This window comes from Leiobunum rupestre, chromosome 3 (genome assembly GCF_980474605.1).
Source record: "Leiobunum rupestre chromosome 3, qqLeiRupe1.1.hap1, whole genome shotgun sequence".
NCBI lineage: Eukaryota > Metazoa > Arthropoda > Arachnida > Opiliones > Sclerosomatidae > Leiobunum > Leiobunum rupestre.
Window position 1 is genome coordinate 68,730,299 of NC_143386.1, and position 17,362 is coordinate 68,747,660.

General features: G+C 36.0%; 1 protein-coding gene and 1 long non-coding RNA gene across 3 annotated transcripts in view; one reads left to right on the forward strand and one right to left on the reverse strand.

Moving 5' to 3' along the window:
• The window catches only part of LOC149954457 (diacylglycerol kinase delta), a 147,449-nt gene extending 140,931 nt beyond the window's left edge, over positions 1 to 6,518 (reverse strand). Inside the window, exon 1 of one of the 2 annotated variants that reach the window (XM_090169073.1) lies at positions 6,316 to 6,518. In XM_090169073.1, the coding sequence (XP_090025199.1) occupies positions 6,316 to 6,474 (159 nt within the window). In that variant the 5' untranslated portion in view covers positions 6,475 to 6,518. The remainder of the gene's footprint in view (positions 1 to 6,315) is intronic. The other variant, XM_090169072.1, reaches the window with a different exon arrangement.
• Positions 6,519 to 9,498: 2,980 nt separating this feature from the next.
• LOC149954458 (uncharacterized) lies at positions 9,499 to 16,425 on the forward strand. Its single transcript, XR_016480109.1, has 4 exons — positions 9,499 to 9,646; positions 15,907 to 16,002; positions 16,063 to 16,152; positions 16,252 to 16,425. It is a non-coding gene; the product is annotated as an uncharacterized LOC149954458 (long non-coding RNA).
• The last annotated feature ends 937 nt before the right edge of the window (positions 16,426 to 17,362 follow it).

Below are 17,362 nucleotides of genomic sequence, written 5' to 3' on the forward strand. Positions count from 1 at the left end.
AATTAATCTTCACTGATAATTCTGAAGTTGAAAGTGCATAAGCTTAATTAATTCTTGTTTCAGACGGCGATTCCGCGATTTTCAACAACATGCATTTTTCGAGCCGCGCCAACACTTGGCCGCCTAAATGAGAGAATTTGCATAATTAGTTACACACCTAATTTAGTTCGTGCAGCTTTATTTAAACCTAAATTTAATTAATCAGTCATGGCGTCGAGATCCATAGATTCATTGTTTTCTAATAATAAGAGTTTCAGTAACCGCACCGCCATCTATCGGCTTTAAAATTAACTATTAGGATGGTACCCGTCACTCAACAGAGGTCAAGGGAAGCCTAACTGACGTCTTAGGTCATCGAAGTCACGCTCAGGTATGACGTAAAAGTAGTATGCTCGTCTGCTTTTTCGTCTGCTTGTCAGATATTATTGAAACCATAAGTAACATAATAACAATTTACAAAGAAACTGATTTACATAGCTATTGCGTAATCAAGATTTTTTCTCAGCACTGTGCCCTCTAGTGTCTAAAATACGCGAGACTTCCGCTAAGCCGAAATATCTGGTTTGCGATAGATAGGCGGAATATTAGGATAAAATGATAAAAATTGAAAACGTTTTTCTCGGCGCCACGAGCTCATGTTTTTATCACGCGTGATTCGCACGCGGGCTTCGAAACAAAGCCAAAGCCCCTCGCGACTCCAGAACGTGCTCTCCGATATAAGGCTGAAATTTTAATCAAAAAGTAGTCATCCAAAACGGTAAGTCGCCAGTGCAATTTACAGCTTGAAGAGAGTATCAGTGCCGAAAAAAGGTTCGGTTAGAAAATTAGCATTAAAGCAATAGGAAGTGTCATACTTATTGTTCTTACGTTACTTATGTTGAAACTATTATTAGCGAAGCTTTCTCGAATTCACCGAATCGTCTGCTAAGTAACGGAATTTCGTCTGCTATGACAGGAATTGGCGATAGTTTGAATCTTTAGTATACTTAAATCACTAAACAATACTGCTCCGAAATTTTATACAACATTTATTTCTGTGTAATTTAAAAACGATCGTTTTAAAGCGAGTGCCCGACAGATGTCGTTACTGAACTTGAAATTATAATTTCGGTTTTTGCGTATACAACAAACCGAAATGGGATTTCGACCAGTAAGTGTCCCTCGAAGTTAATAAAATTTTATTTACAGAAACATCGATTTTTATACCAAAACGGGCGTAAAAATCGTAGAAGAATTTATGATAATTTTAAAAATATACGAGTTTATAATTAAAACAGGGTTCATACAATATTTCAAAAACTATTTTCCCTGATATTTCCTGGTTTTCCAGAGTAGTTTTGAATATTTTCCAGGTGTACTTTTTAAAACAATAGGGGTCTCTAAAATGTTAAAAGCATTACTGTGACATAATATAGTCAAGATTTAACGTATGAATTCAATACTAAGTAATAATTTCAAAAATACTAAAACAAATTGCACATAATTTGGATTTCTCATAATTATTTTCCCTGATTTCCCTGATTTTTCAGGAAAATTTTCATTTTCCCTGATATTTTCCTGACTTTTTTGCTTTAAATAAATTTCACTGATATTTCCAGGTTTTCACTGATTTCCATGTTTGTATGAACCCGGTATAAGAATTAAGCCCGCCCAATGATCGTATCAATTTGCCTGATCTTCCGTAATTTGCCGTTATTAAACGAAATTGCTCAAGGTTCTATCGAATACCAAGTTCTGTAGCTTTATAAAATACCCTAGTATTTTTATCGAAATTTTTTGATCGTAGTAATTTGTTTTTATAAAGCTTTATGACGGTTTCTTGGCCAAATGATTAATAATTTTAGTGCAGTGGTCAGGGTTAAAAAACAACAAACAAACAAAATGATGTTGTGGTTTAAATCAGGTTTTTTTTTGTTTAACCAGGTTTTTTTAAACAATTGTGTTAATTATGTTTAATTGTGCCTACCTAAATTTTTAGTTAAGAAAAAATTATATGCCCAGGTTAAAAAAAAAAATATCTTTTATAAAAGGTTTACAATTCTTTGGCTCTCAAAAGTCTCGCCAGAAAATAAGTTTTTGTTTATCAGTTTCAATAACGCACAAATATTTTGGCCAAGAAGGCGTTTTAGTTTCGTGGTGTTTTGGTCAGAAAAATGTACAAATAATTGGAAATAATATAGAGAAAATCGTAGGAAAGATAAAAAACCAAAGGACAAAAATAAAAACCACTTGGTTGCAACCTTGGATTATTACAGTGTGGTTTAAACCAGCCCACTCTGGCAGCGGTAATGTAAAATTTTAAATAATCTTCCCTAAATTAATTTTTTATTAAAAATTAAATAAAAAATTGGCTCTGAATTTTCATTACTAGAAAACCTTAGTTCATATATTTCGTTTAATAGGTGGTTTAAATCCACGATTGTTTTAATAAATCACTTCATTTAAATCCCGATCAAATGGACTTAAATTAGACAACCCTGCAAGTTAAATATTTTTAAAGAGTTAATATTAATTAATTAATGGTCTCGATTTATTAAAAAAAAACGTTTTCGATATAAATAAAACTGAAATTGAATTGAAACCTTTGAAATGGTATCTCTTTTATTTAAAGATATCACATCGAATTCTGAAATCACCTGGCCATCACTTTTAATCTACAGGTTACGTAAATATCAATCTAAAACTAAGAACGTACCCCAATGAAAGTTTGTGGGAATTCATCACACGTCACTTAGGTGCTATTTGTTCTGGGATTTCCAGGTATGGTAGCTATCCCGTGGCCAAACCTAGTAAACGCCAATTTTTAAATTTAGAGTTACTAGGAAATTGAAATATAAATGCGAATTGTACACTACGCTGACGTTATATTTTCCCTGGCGAATAGTTTATATGGATGCTAACAGGGTTGCCACAATATTTTTAATTGAAATTTTCCCAACTTTTTATATTTAGATATAAATAAATAATATATATATATTGAACATAACAGATCCAAAAATTACGGAAAAATAGGAAATTTAGAAGAATATTTATACGATTTTATACAAAATAGGTTTTGAGAAGATAAAGGATAAATAAGGAAACTTTCTAAGGGAATTAACGATTTCAAATAATTACCAAGGGAAAACCTACGGTAATTTCGTACGAAATGTTTTGTAGCTTCGTAATCTTCGATTGTCATTTGTACCAAAACACGATTGTAGACCATTGGACCGAAATCCCATTCGTCCGAATGTACCATTCAACCGAATTCCAATCGACCGAAAACCGCGTTTTGCGCGGTTTTCATTCAATATACCGTTAGTGATCCATATTTATATATCGTAGGTTACGTGACGATAGTATATCTAATTTGGACTAAACTATGTCTTAAATATTTATTATTTCGTACCGACGTGTATTTTTAGACCTTTTTCCCTTGAAATTTGATATTTTCCGGGTTTAATTTGGGAAAATAACCTTGATAAGACCCGACGTGAAATAGTTGCCTACCATATCTAACCTAACCCAACCTAACCTAACCTAACCCAAAATAACCTAACCTAACCTAACCCAACCTGAACTAACCTACCCGAAGTGAAAACGAACCAGATTTAAATTTCCCATTCAACTGAATCCCGCCATGTTGGGCTATAAACGAAAATACTTTTCGGTTCAATGGGATTCGGTCAAACGGGATTCGGTCCAATAGTATACAACCCCAAAACACGCGTAAGCAATAATTTTTTTTTAATAATATGAAAAACTAAGACATTGAAACAGTACCAAATATTATTAAATTTAAATAACTGGATTCAAATGTAAATATTTCCAAACACGATTATCGTCTACGTGTACCCTACTGTACACAAACTATTCATCAATTGCAGGTTATAGACAGGGTTCGTACAAAATGTCCGGAATTAAACTCACTGACATTTATAGGTTGTCCCTGATCAAATTGCCAAATTCTCCCGGACCATTTTTGTAGAATGATTTGAGGTAAAATCTTTAATAATATTTATTATGTATTTTTAATTTGGAGTCATTCAAAATGTCCTTATATTTTTTAACCATTTTCAAATTCCCTGACTTTTCTTTGACCTTTTGGAATCATTTTCAAATTCCCGGACGTTTTGGAAACATTTTCAAATTGTCTGACTTTTCCCTGACCTTTTGGACCCTTTTCAAATTCCCTGACCTTTTGAACCATTTTCAAATTCCCTGACCTTTTGAACCATTTTCAAATTCCCTGACCTTTTGAACCATTTTCAAATTCCCTGACCTTTTGAACCATTTTCAAATTCCCTGACCTTTTGAACCATTTTCAAATTCCCTGACCTTTTGAACCATTTTCAAATTCCCTGACCTTTTGAACCATTTTCAAATTCCCTGACCTTTTGAACCATTTTCAAATTCCCTGACCTTTTGAACCATTTTCAAATTCCCTGACCTTTTGAACCATTTTCAAATTCCCTGACCTTTTGAACCATTTTCAAATTCCCTGACCTTTTGAACCATTTTCAAATTCCCTGACCTTTTGAACCATTTTCAAATTCCCTGACCTTTTGAACCATTTTCAAATTCCCTGACTCTTCCAAGTCGTGTACGAACCCTGAATTACGTATTTGTTATTTTAACTTTGTTGAAAACCAGAAACTGTCCCGAAAATAATTATTTCCCTCCGAAAAAATTTGGATGGAGTTTTGTAATAACCACACAAGAACAATTTATCACTTATTCAATATAATATAATATAATATCATATATAATATAATATATAATATAATATAATATATAATATATAATATATAATATATAATATATAATATAATATAATATATATAATATAATATAATATAATATATAATATAATATATAATATATAATATAATATATAATATAATATATAATATAATATAATATAATATAATATAATATATAATATAATATATAATATAATATAATATATAATATAATATATAATAATATTACAAATCCAATATCCATACAAAACTAAAAAAGTAGGGCATGTCGTATAATTTGCGGAAATATTTATTTTATAACGCCTTCTGCACACTGGGCCAATTGTTGTCGCATTTTCGACCCTTTCTAAGGTTGTCCCCGGCTATACTCCGATAACCAACTCGACCGAGTCTTCGTTATCGACGACCCACTTTCACTGTTGCAGCTCTGGACATCACGTCGACATCAGCCGAACATTTAATGAGGTTGCTCATAACCAAGCTTCCACTACGCGCTTAATGTTCGTATTTCAATCACGATTTAAATAGATTGTTTTAATCAAGATTTAAATCATTACATTAAATGCTATAACGTACCGAAATTAACTTGTGACAATGAGTAAATTAGTTAGTTTCTGCCTTAATGTTAATTCTAAAGAAAAAATTACAAGAATTAATTTTAAAATTTTAATTTAGATTTAAGTCAGTTATTTTCATCAAGATTTAAATGTTAAGTAAATCTATGGTTTTAACCGCTAAAATTTACTTAAATTAATTTATGGTAATATGTTTTAATGTCGGTTCTAAATTAATCAAGTATTAATTAAGTTTCTTGCAATCCAAAATTACAACACTGATTTAACGATTAAATTTAGTATTATTTTATACTTTTTATACCCAAGTATTTATTTAAAATTAAAAATTAAAACTGAAATTTCCAGTATAAGCATAGGTAGAAAGCCACATTAACCTTTTAAAAAATCTTTTTAATTAAAAGGTTTATTTAAAAGGTTTATTAAAATTAATATAACCATTAACGATTTGGTACAATTTTCAACTTTTAGCACCCAATGGACGTCTATAATTTACGAATGCTAGCGCAAGAAAGTTGGAAATTATTAAAAAAAACCGCTACATTATTATTTAGGACGAACCGGAACGTTGTACGGAATAATAATAAAAAATAAACGGCTTGACGTATCAGCACGAGCGCGATCAGCTGTCGGAAAAAAAACCGGTATTTTACAATGTTGATGTCGAAAGGGAAAACGCCGTTGGAAATATATAACGAAATTGATCCGTCGCGTTTAGAACTACGTGTCAACAATGCAAAGGGAGTTTTCAACGAGCGTTGGCTAAAGCGATAAACGAAATCTCGGGAAAACAATTGGACTTAAACGTTGGCGAAGATTTATCGCGTCTCAGTCCGGTGAGTGGTCGGCGTATATCGTAATAAGCCTCGTCGCAATTTTGGCGTTCCCCGCCTGGGCGAAGGAGGTCCGGGTTTCCCGGGACGAGGCGCTTTCGCCCGCCGCTGAAACCGAAAAGGGGAGTTCGCCGAGACAAATGGAATAATAACGAGAAAACTTACTCCGTTTTTGATGGCTTTCGAAGTGGAAACTCTTCGGTGGAATGCTTTAGAAGTCTCCGCTTCGCCTTCGCTTTCCGAGGATTCGTCCGTAGCCGGATCCGAGGCACATTTTTCGGCTAAGCCGCCCGCGATCCCGACGCCTGCCGCGCCGGTCGCCATCTTCCCCAGAGTGACGCGAAATGTTTCCGAATTATTCGCCGCTCAACCGCCGACAGTCGATACGCGCCCGAACAACTTTCCCTCCCGCGAGACATCTAGCGACAGAAACGGGAACTACTGGGTTGATAAATTACGCCGTTTCGCGATAAATTTCTTACTCAAATTAAATATTGTTATATTCAAAATAGGATGTTGGTTGCGTTCAAGCCTTAAAATTTACATATACTAAAATAGAATTTATAAGCGTCACCGTCAAAATTCACGTCTTGAAAAATTATTTTTAATTTGTTTTTATTCAACCAATTAACTTAAAAAAATTAAACTAAATGCCATTTCTTTCATTTGAGGCAATATAACCTGTAAAAAAACAATCTGTATGGAAGAGCCCTTTAATTTTTCAAATTACCCGGTACAGTGGCGCCAAACATTACTAAAGCTAAAGGCAAGAGCGGCCAGAGCTGCAAACGTTGATGTTCCACACCAAATACCTGAGGTTACAATCCCTTTAATATAGACTGTACCATAAGTCTATAATATTGTTCCATAAGTTTGGTGAATATTATACTGAGAGCTAGTAACGGAATGAGGTCATCGCAAGAAGAAAATCTCCCTCTAGCGGACGCAAAACGGTGACAAAGCCCGTAATGCAGTCTGTCTTGTGAATAGCTCTCAGTAAAATTTTCCTTGTGAAGAATAGGAAGTGTCACACTTACGTAAAAATATCATACGCTTATGACTGTACTAGCACGAATTTTTCCGAGAAGTTCAGTGGTGTCGTTCAATTATTTTCACCTCCTACAAATTACAGAAATTCCGATTGTAACATTGGTGATATATTTTAAAATTAAATGCTGGTGTTAAGTAAATTATGTAGCTTTTGAGGTCTTATAAAATACTGCATTTAGTTCTAAGCCTAATTGCAAAACCGCTTATTATCCTTTCAAACGCGACCGGATGTTGCTTAATTATTGTAAGCTATTAATAATTTGATAATATATTTTTAATGATTAATAACGGAAGAGTCTTATTCACAAGAAACAAAACTGGTAAGTTTGTCAGCCATCTTGGAAAAATGGCCGGCATTTGTTGAACACACATAAATCAAAATCTACTAAAGCAAATATAACAAAACAGGTGTCAGTCTTCTACGTGTCGCATCTACGCGCGTGAGCTGTCATAATCGTGGTTTGAAAAGGTCAAAGGTTATTGGTTAAACAATTGGAAAACAGGTTATTAAAATTGTCAAAAGATTAAAAAATTTGGTTATGTGCTTTAAAATATAATTGAAGAATAAATGAAATTTGGACCATGAAATAGTAGTACCAAACAAACAGCTATATTCGACAGTGAACTGTTAGAAACCACTGAGCCAAAGTCATTCAAACCAAATATGCGCAAAATGTAAAAATGGCACACCAATTTTGCTCGCTACTGACCAAATCTGCGTGAAACATAAAATTATCCATCAAGACTGCACGCTACTGAACTTAATGAGAAGATGACGTTATCACGTTTCTAAATAAATTTGTAGAGATTGTAAAAAGGATAACCTAGTGTTCGGAATTGTTTATTCATTATCCACAAATTTTCCGATTTATTTAAAAAAACGTTGGCAAAAAGAATATCTTTTTAACTTATTTAATTATGTTTTTTTTACGCAACCAAGCATTTATTTGAATAAAAGTGGCATTTATTTAAATAATTGTTTGTTTTATTTAAATAATAGGCTTGTTCACTTTCGATTATTTAAATATTTTACAATTTTTATTCAACTATTAGTTATTTAAATAAATTTTATTTAAATATCGCCGAGCTTATTTTATCCATGGATAAAGATTAATCGAATGCCGGGGTTCTCCTAAATTATGGGATAATTTCGATTCTAACTTGGTTAGCTCTCTGATTTATCTTGATCAATTTCATTATCAGTCTTATGAGACGATTTGTTCATAACTGGTCGGTTTTCTGATTAAACTTTGTTGACTTTATGTCCATACTTCCTTGGTTTTGGTTCAAATAATGTCAAAACGACCCCTATCTTCGCATTTGGTGGCGTTGTTCAGCAAAATTGACCGGTTTCACGTTCAAATTTGAACAATGAGATATATAGCGCACATTTGCAAATCAACATAAATAATAATCAGCTAGGCTAATACCCAAGGCACTACCTTAGGCCTATGTAATCAAGCGACTTTTAAACTAATTTAAAGCCATTAGTTCAGGTGGCCGTATCACAATGCGTAGGAGGGTGGTGGCAAGCCCTTCATGCCACGCAACAGATCTCTACACTAACTATTACCGTTAACCTCCACAAGTTTTTATGGAAGGAGAAACCGAAGAGTCATAACTGTGAATACCATCTTGGATATTTAAATCCAAGATGTACTGTTTGTAGGGCGTTTAGCTCTTTCGACTCGCAGCAAGAGGAGTCGGGTACTCGTGGTACCTTAGTCTATATTAAGGAACGAAATGACATTTAGTTTGATATATTATGTTAATTAGTTGACTCAAAACAAATTAAAAAACTTTTTCCTTCCCTTAATAAGAACCTGCGTGTGTTCTAACATTGCATTTAGTTTTCGTTGATAGTCTTAAAATGATAATCTGTAGTGAAATTGTTTTTGGGCATTCCACTTGCTCAGTTAAGGAACCATTGGGGCGCTGAAAGGACGTGAGAAGATTGTTAGCGATGCTAAAGATTTTCGTCGTGTCTATAAATAAAAACATTGTGGAAGAAAAACAAGCAAGCCTTCGATAAAAATTAAGCTTATTATCGTAGGTTAAAGGTGACTTTTTCCCACTGGTCCAAATTTAATGATCTTTTCATTTAATAAACGCCAGCATAAACTCTATTTATGTCTTATTCAACTTGTTAAAAAGTTCCACGCGCGTCTTGATATTTTAGCGTAAACGGGCTCGAGCGATTTCGCGCGTGCTCCCTGAAAATGAAAAAACGCACGAGCCTTTTACGCTAAAATATTAAAGAGCGCGTGGAATATTTTAACAAGTTGAATAAGACATGAATAATTTATGCTAGAGCCTATTCTCGAAAGTCTTCTGTCACCTAAGCCTTGGATCGTAGCCTAACGTTTTCGATTTAGCCGCTGCCGCCAACAGGACGCATTGGTTGCTCATCGGTTCGCTGTGGTTTTGGCTTCGGTCATCGACTCTGGTAAGGGATACTTTTTGTACCTTCCGAAAATAAGGTTTAAGAAGCCACCCCTCCTGGTAAGCTCTTTATCGGAGATGTTTCCTGTAAAGAGAGCTGACATAAAACTGATGCTTCCGAATGGACTAATGTCAATCAGTCCCTTATAAAGGGTTCGTACACGACCTGGAAAACCTGGAAAACCTGGAAAATGTTTCCAAAAGGTCAGGGAAAAGTCAGGGAATTTGAAAATGATTCCCAATGGTCAGGGAATAGTCAGGGAAATTTATAATGGTCCAAAATAGTAAGGGAATTTTAAAATGACCCCAAAAACAAATCCGGCGAATAAATTTTTTAAAAATGTATTAAAAATACATAATTAACAATTTTTCAAGATTTTACCTCAAAACATAAATTTATTCTACAAAAATGGTCAGGGAAATTTGGCAATTTAGTCAGGGAAAACCTGGAAATGTCAGGGAATTTAATACCGGAAATTTTGTACGAACCCTGTTATAGGTATTACACGATTTGTACGTGGAATATGTTGCAGATTGTAATGTAAGAGAATGCGGCACTTGGCACCTAATCTCAGAGGCATCCAAAAGAACGCGCGTAGTTGGGTAATGTGGCATCTACTTGTTCCCTTGTTGGCCATATGTTAATTTGACCTAACTGAAGGTACATGAAATTCAGCCATGAAATTGTACGCTTGATGAAACACCAAAACGGCGAGCTAGGTCTTTCACAAACAGGCCTAATCGGAGCGTCATTAAAACCATTAGGAACTGATCTTGAGTTGGAATTTTTCTCGGACGTCCAGCTGGCGAAGGAGGAGTTTGGTTGTCAGCTGTTTTGGAATTCCACCAAATTATATATTCCCCATTTTCGCCTGGGTTTAGAAATTTGTATATAGCCATTAGCCTCTTATAACTCGGAATTCCAGTATAAAAGTAGACTTTCAACGGTTCGGGGCGTAGAACTCACTCCGCGGCGAAGAGAGCTCACTATTCGCGAAATATGCTGCTGTAGTAGACGTGGGGTCTAAGGATTAAAATGACGGTGGGCTACTGTACAGATAGGAAAGAAACATTTCACGAAATGGATTCATTTTCCGCTAACCATGCTCCGCAAGTTCGGAAGATCCTAAGGCTTTTTTAAGAATAGCTTCTTTTCGTTTTTGTTTATTTTTTAATGTGTATTATTTGTCAAGGATGGTTCTTGTTTATTTTTTAAGGTGTATTATTTGTCAAGGATTACAGTAATGCAAAAAGTTTTAACCGCAATTTATTATTTAGAAATATATGATAAATATAAAATTGTTACTTGCGAGCAATTTTTACTTCATAAAATACGACACCAACGTCAATTTGCCAGAACGAAAATTCTAAAAAGTACATTTTTGGATAACGTGGGAACGCGACGCGGGAAAGGAAGTTTGGTCTGAACTACAGAAAAACGAACTGGGGAGTAAGTGCTAGGGTTCATATTTCTTAAAAATGACGCGAGAGAGAATAATGAAATTAACGGTATTTATACGCCTTTATATGCTCTTTCGTTTAAAATTAATTTTATTCTGGGAGCGCCATAATTGAGCGAAATATCAATGACGTAAGCTTACCCAAAAACTGGCATGGGGTAGTATTCTATTTGAATTTTATAATAATTGACGCGGGAGAGGTTAATGAAATTTACGTTATTAGTACACCTTTAAATGCTCTATCGTTTAAAAATAATTTTATTCTGGGAGCGCCATAATTGATCGAAATATCAATGACGTAAACTTACCCAAAAACGCGCCGTTTTCGGGACCATGCCCGGCATAGGGTAGTATTCTATTTGAATTTTATAAAAATTGACGCGGGGGAGGTTAATGAAATTAACGTTATTAGTACACCTTTAAATGCTCTATCGTTTAAAATAAATTTTATTCTGGGAGCGCCATAATTGATCGAAATATCAAAGACGTAAGCTTACCCAAAAACTGGCATGGGGTAGTATTCTATTTGAATTTTATAAAATTTGACGCGGGAGAGGTTAATGAAATTAACGTTATTAGTACACCTTTAAATGCTCTATCGTTTAAAATAAATTGTATTCTGGGAGCGCCATAATTGATCGAAATATCAAAGACGTAAGCTTACCCAAAAACTGGCATGGGGTAGTATTCTATTTGAATTTTATAAAATTTGACGCGGGAGAGGTTAATGAAATTAACGTTATTAGTACACCTTTAAATGCTCTATCGTTTAAAATAAATTGTATTCTGGGAGCGCCATAATTGATCGAAATATCAATGACGTAAGCTTACCCAAAAACTGGCATGGGGTAGTATTCTATTTGAATTTTATAAAATTTGACGCGGGGGAGGTTAATGAAATTAACGTTATTAGTACACCTTTAAATGCTCTATCGTTTAAAAATAATTTTATAGTCGAAATATCAAGGGCGTAAACTCACTAAAAACGGGTCAAATCTTAAATTCCGAAAACATGCCCGCCATGTTCTATTTGAATTTCCCAATAAAATTCAAATAGAATACTACCCCATGCCAGTTTTTGGGTAAGCTTACGTCATTGATATTTCGCTCAATTATGGCGCTCCCAGAATAAAATTAATTTTAAACGATACAGCATTTAAAGGTGTACTAATAACGTTAATTTCATTAACCTCTCCCGCGTCAATTATTATAAAATTCAAATAGAATACTACCCCATGCCAGTTTTTGGGTAAGCTTACGTCATTGATATTTCGCTCAATTATGGCGCTACAGAATAAAATTAATTTTAAACGATAGAGCATTTAAAGGTGTACTAATAACGTTAATTTCATTAACCTCTCCCGCGTCACTTTTAATAAAATTCAAATAGAATACTACCCTATGCCGGGCATGGTCCCGAAAACGGCGCGTTTTTGGGTAAGCTTACGTCATTGATATTTCGCTCAATTATGGCGCTACAGAATAAAACTAATTTTAAACGATAGAGCATTTAAAGGTGTACTAATAACGTTAATTTCAGTAACCTCCCCCGCGTCAATTATTATAAAATTCAAATAGAATACAACCCTATGCCAGGTTTTGGGTAAGCTTACGTCATTGATATTTCGATCAATTATGGCGCTCCCAGAATAAAATTATTTTTAAACGATAGAGCATTTAAAGGTGTACTAATAACGTTAATTTCATTAACCTCTCCCGCGTCAAATTTTATAAAATTTAAATAGAATACTACCCCATGCCAGTTTTTGGGTAAGCTTACGTCATTGATATTTCGCTCAATTATGGCGCTCCCAGAATAAAATTAATTTTAAACGAAAGAGCATATAAAGGCGTATAAATACCGTTAATTTCATTATTCTCTCTCGCGTCATTTTTAAGAAATATGAACCCTAGCACTTACTCCCCAGTTCGTTTTTCTGTAGTTCAGACCCAACTTCCTTTCCCGCGTCGCGTTCCCACGTTATCCAAAAATGTACTTTTTAGAATTTTCGTTCTGGCAAATTGACGTTGGTAAATACGACATATTTCGAGATTTTCTCGGGAAATACGAGATTTTTGTATGTGTTGGATAAGGTAGGACTGGTGACGAATTACATTTAACGGCAAGATATTAGTAAATTTTTAAAAAGTGTCTAAACCGAAACTGTGTTTTTTTTTTACGGCGAATTCAGTTCGCTAGATACTAGGTACGATTTCACTGGATACGATGTCCGTAGGTGGGGTTAATATATATGCACCCAGGAGGAGGGAAAACTCCTTCGTGTGGGATCGATTCATCTCTCAGTTGCTCTCCCTTGTTTAATTCGCACACAAGAGACTATACTAGGTACTGTCCTCTAGGTCGCGTTATAGATGGCACAGCTTGATTAGCAAGAATGGGGTTGGGCGGCGCTGCGCGCCCCCAGCGCTCGAGCGAAGTGAGTGCGCGGCGCCGTGAGGCGCCAATACTCCGATTACGAGTCCAGTTTTACTTTTAGTTTACACGTACAAAAATCTCAAAATATGTCGTATTTTCCGAGGTAAAAATTGCTGGAAAGTAACAATTTTACATTTATCGTATCTTTCTAAATAATAAAATGTGGTTAAAACACTTTGTATACTGTAATCATTTTGTTTTTTAATGCGAAACATTATTTTTCGGGAATTAATTCTTAATGAGATATAGTTAATGGGGTTTATATATGCACCCATGATGATTATAAGAACAGGGCTGGGGGGGGGGCGCAGGAATGTCATGTCCGTGCAAAGCGTTAGTATCGTGACGACTAATGGCTCGGAGTTGCGAGTCTCCAGAACCGTCAAGTTTGTGAGAGACTCCGTGCATGAAAAGAACGTGGCCATTAGGAAAGTCCGAGGCAAGGTAGAGTGCTTGAGTATGGCGCAGAGTTCACTACGGGAGATGTCAAGGCCCCCACTCAGTGTGATCGACGTGTCCAGGTTCAGGCTAGCTAGTCAGATTCCGAGGCCAATAGGTTGGTTGCGTCCGTAAAGAGTACCAGGGAAGAAGGACGGGCGAGCGAGCTAAATTTCTGGAAAGAGGATTGAGAAAGTTCGGTAGTGAACAGCGAGGACTCGTCCCACGGGAGAAACAAAATCCAAATCTTGACGGAGGAGCTGTACCATGACAGTAGTTGCTAGTCGCTCAGATGTTACAAGGGAGCGTCCGGAAGCAGGGGCTGAAGCCAATCGACCAGCGAAAGAGAGTAGGTATGAAGGTGAGATTGGAGAGGATGCTTCCGCTTGGGGAAAGAACTCGGGAAGGAAGATCATGCATGGTAGCCAGAAACCGAGGATGCCGAGAAGCGAGGTAATTGTATCCCAGGAGCGAGACTTACATCTTGACACGACAGAGTTGATACGGAAATGCCAATTGAGTTTCCGTTCCAACCAGACGCCTAGGTACTTGGCCCGAGGGACTTTTTGAAGAACCACTCCGTCCAAATGAAGGGTAAAATCCACAGTCTATCGTCGTTTGCAGGTGCAAACAAGATATGAGCATTTGGCAGCGTTCTAGGTCATGGACCATTGTACGATAAAGTATCCCCCTACGTTAAGGCTGTCTTGGAGTGAATTTGCAGAAGCCACAAACGTTATAGCCTCAGTCCACATGGCCAGGTCGTCTGCGTGCAGTCCTTGATCAATTTCGTGTGGGAGATCTAGGCCGACATCATTAATTGCCATTAAGATGAATGTGGTGCTAAGAGGGCTTCCCTAAGGGACGCCCTTATTGACCGAGTGAGAGGCGGATAAAAAGTTATCCTGTTTGACCCTGAGGCGACGATTGGAGAGGAAATTCAACAGCAAAAGGTACATATAACCAGACAATCTGATCTGGGCAAGAAATAAATATAAATTGGGTGGCTCCATGCAAGATTTTAAACGGCAATTTAAAGCTTTGGAAACAAGTTTGTTAATAAGATGATCCAAATTCCTTTTCGCGTAGTCGTCTGTATCTCCGGGCCATAAATCAGAAATTAGAGTGACCACGTGAGGGCGTGAATTCAGGAAAATATATTTGGGAGGTGAAGCCAATTTGGTGTTAAAATATTTCAGATTCGTCTGCTTGCAGGAAAATTAGCCGTAAGAGCAAACTAAGAGCAGAGAGTGTATAGTATAGAGAGACGTATCTTTCTATTCCCGAATAATAACATTTCGCATACGGTTTTTGAACCTTACGGTAATTGAAGAAAAGTTGAAGATCCCTATACGCGATGTCGCTAGTGGGAACTTTTCATATTATTGAACCAAGGCCTAGAGACCAGATGTAGTGAAGGTAAAATAAAAATTAAATTTCGAGGGAAATAGATTATGTAATATAAATATCAAATGTATAAATATTAAGAAAAAATTTTAAGATACATTTTTTCTTGGTATTTTTAACAGATTTATGTCTAATCTTCTCTGTGATTAAATATAGAATCGTGGTCTATATCTAGTTTTTGGACGGCACTTTGTATGCAAAATCCCATAAAGAAATGTATCATGTTTACAAAGACAGTTTCAGAATTATGAAACCCTAGTCGCTATCAATTAGGACGAGATAGAGCCAGCACTTTTTGGTCACTTTCTGGAACAGAGCACTTGAGCGTATTACTATAAATTATTCAAATACAGATTTTTTCAAAGCTTTGTTTAATTTTTTAGCCGTTACGCAACAACTGCTGTTTACAAGCCTTTGGATCGAAATAAGTACCCGTAGGCCTATTAGACAATTTGGCGCCCATACATTTATTGTTTTAATATATAAGATATCAATTTCCGTTCGTATGGTTTGTGTCTTTAGTCTTCAGTGGAAATGAAAGCACGTTCGGAATCTGGAGGGCGACGGCGGAAACTTTCTGAAAAGTTCTAACCGGTGGGAGCCAAAAGATCTAAATGAGTGAGCCTCTCACCACTGATAAGAAAAGTCAAAATATTATTATTTCGTTATATTTAATAGGAAGATACGTACGTCACGAGGGAAAATGTGTGAATTATCCCACGCCAACAAGTGGCCTTTGGATGAACGGACTTCAATATAGCTTCTCGGGTTAGTAATTTCCAGCCCAGCCGTGGCCTTCCGTACTTCGAGAACTAGGTCAAATAGTTTCCACAATAGCCGGAGCTAAGCATAACTTTGTATTATTAGGTTTTTCCATTTGATTGCTCGGGATTCGCTCCAAATCTGTCTCTGACGTCACAGATCTCGCCCCAATCGACTAGAGTACAACCGCAAATGGAACATCCCCTTTACATATTTTCGCCTGCTACCAATTTCAAAAAAGGCGCCACTGAAATTTTAACGAACTTCACCCACTGATCCATTTTGGCCATTTTGGACAGTAAAATATCTTTCTAAAAGAGCTCAAATCGGAAATGAGAAAAGTGAAAATTTCGCCACTCAAAAGAGAGCGTAAATAGGAGACAGACATTTTTGGCTTAAAAATGAGCGAAAAGAGGAGACAAACATTTTTGGCTCAAAAATGAGCGAAAGAAATGATCGAATATTTCCCCGGTCAAAATTTATGGAGCGCGAGATGAGCAGGTCTTTAAAAAAAGTGCCCATCACTACCTTCGTCTCGGAATTTTTTTTTTTAATTTCACCTAACTAGGGTCATCTTTTCAAGTAAGCATTCAAACAACCAAGAAGTAACGGCGCGAAGAAGTGATTCCGAGGTTGCAGTTCCCGATTTATCGTGGCCATTGGGGAGACCATCAAGGGCCACGGTAAATTGGGAACTGCAATTTTATTTTGTTAGTCTGAGCAAAGAAAATATGAACCTCGGAATCACTTCTTCGCGCGCAGTCAATTCGGGACCGAAAACTATCGCTACGCCACCTTTGGTTCATCATAGAAACCTAGAAAGGTAGTGGCTAAAGCAGACGCTATTAGCTTTTCCTCATTATTTTGATATGAATATTTAAGATAAAACGTTCTTTTTTTTAATTGGTACCTAGCAGACGCTAGATCATGTGAGCTACCTCGGAGAAGCTAGCGCCGTTACGCCACACAGACTCGTTCCGGTGGCGAAAAGCGTTTATCCACCTCCTACAGGAACTACGAAAAACAATGAGCTCTACGGTTACCATTGCAACAACTATAGATAGCGCCTATCAGAAAATAATGGAAGACTAACATTAAATGAAAGAAGGGCTTAATCTAGCTGAGTTGCTCTGTTTTTCTCTATCAATAAATGAAATAAATAAACATTGCCAGCAACAGCGGCAGCATTTTATAAGTGGAATAGTTATTTCGTTGT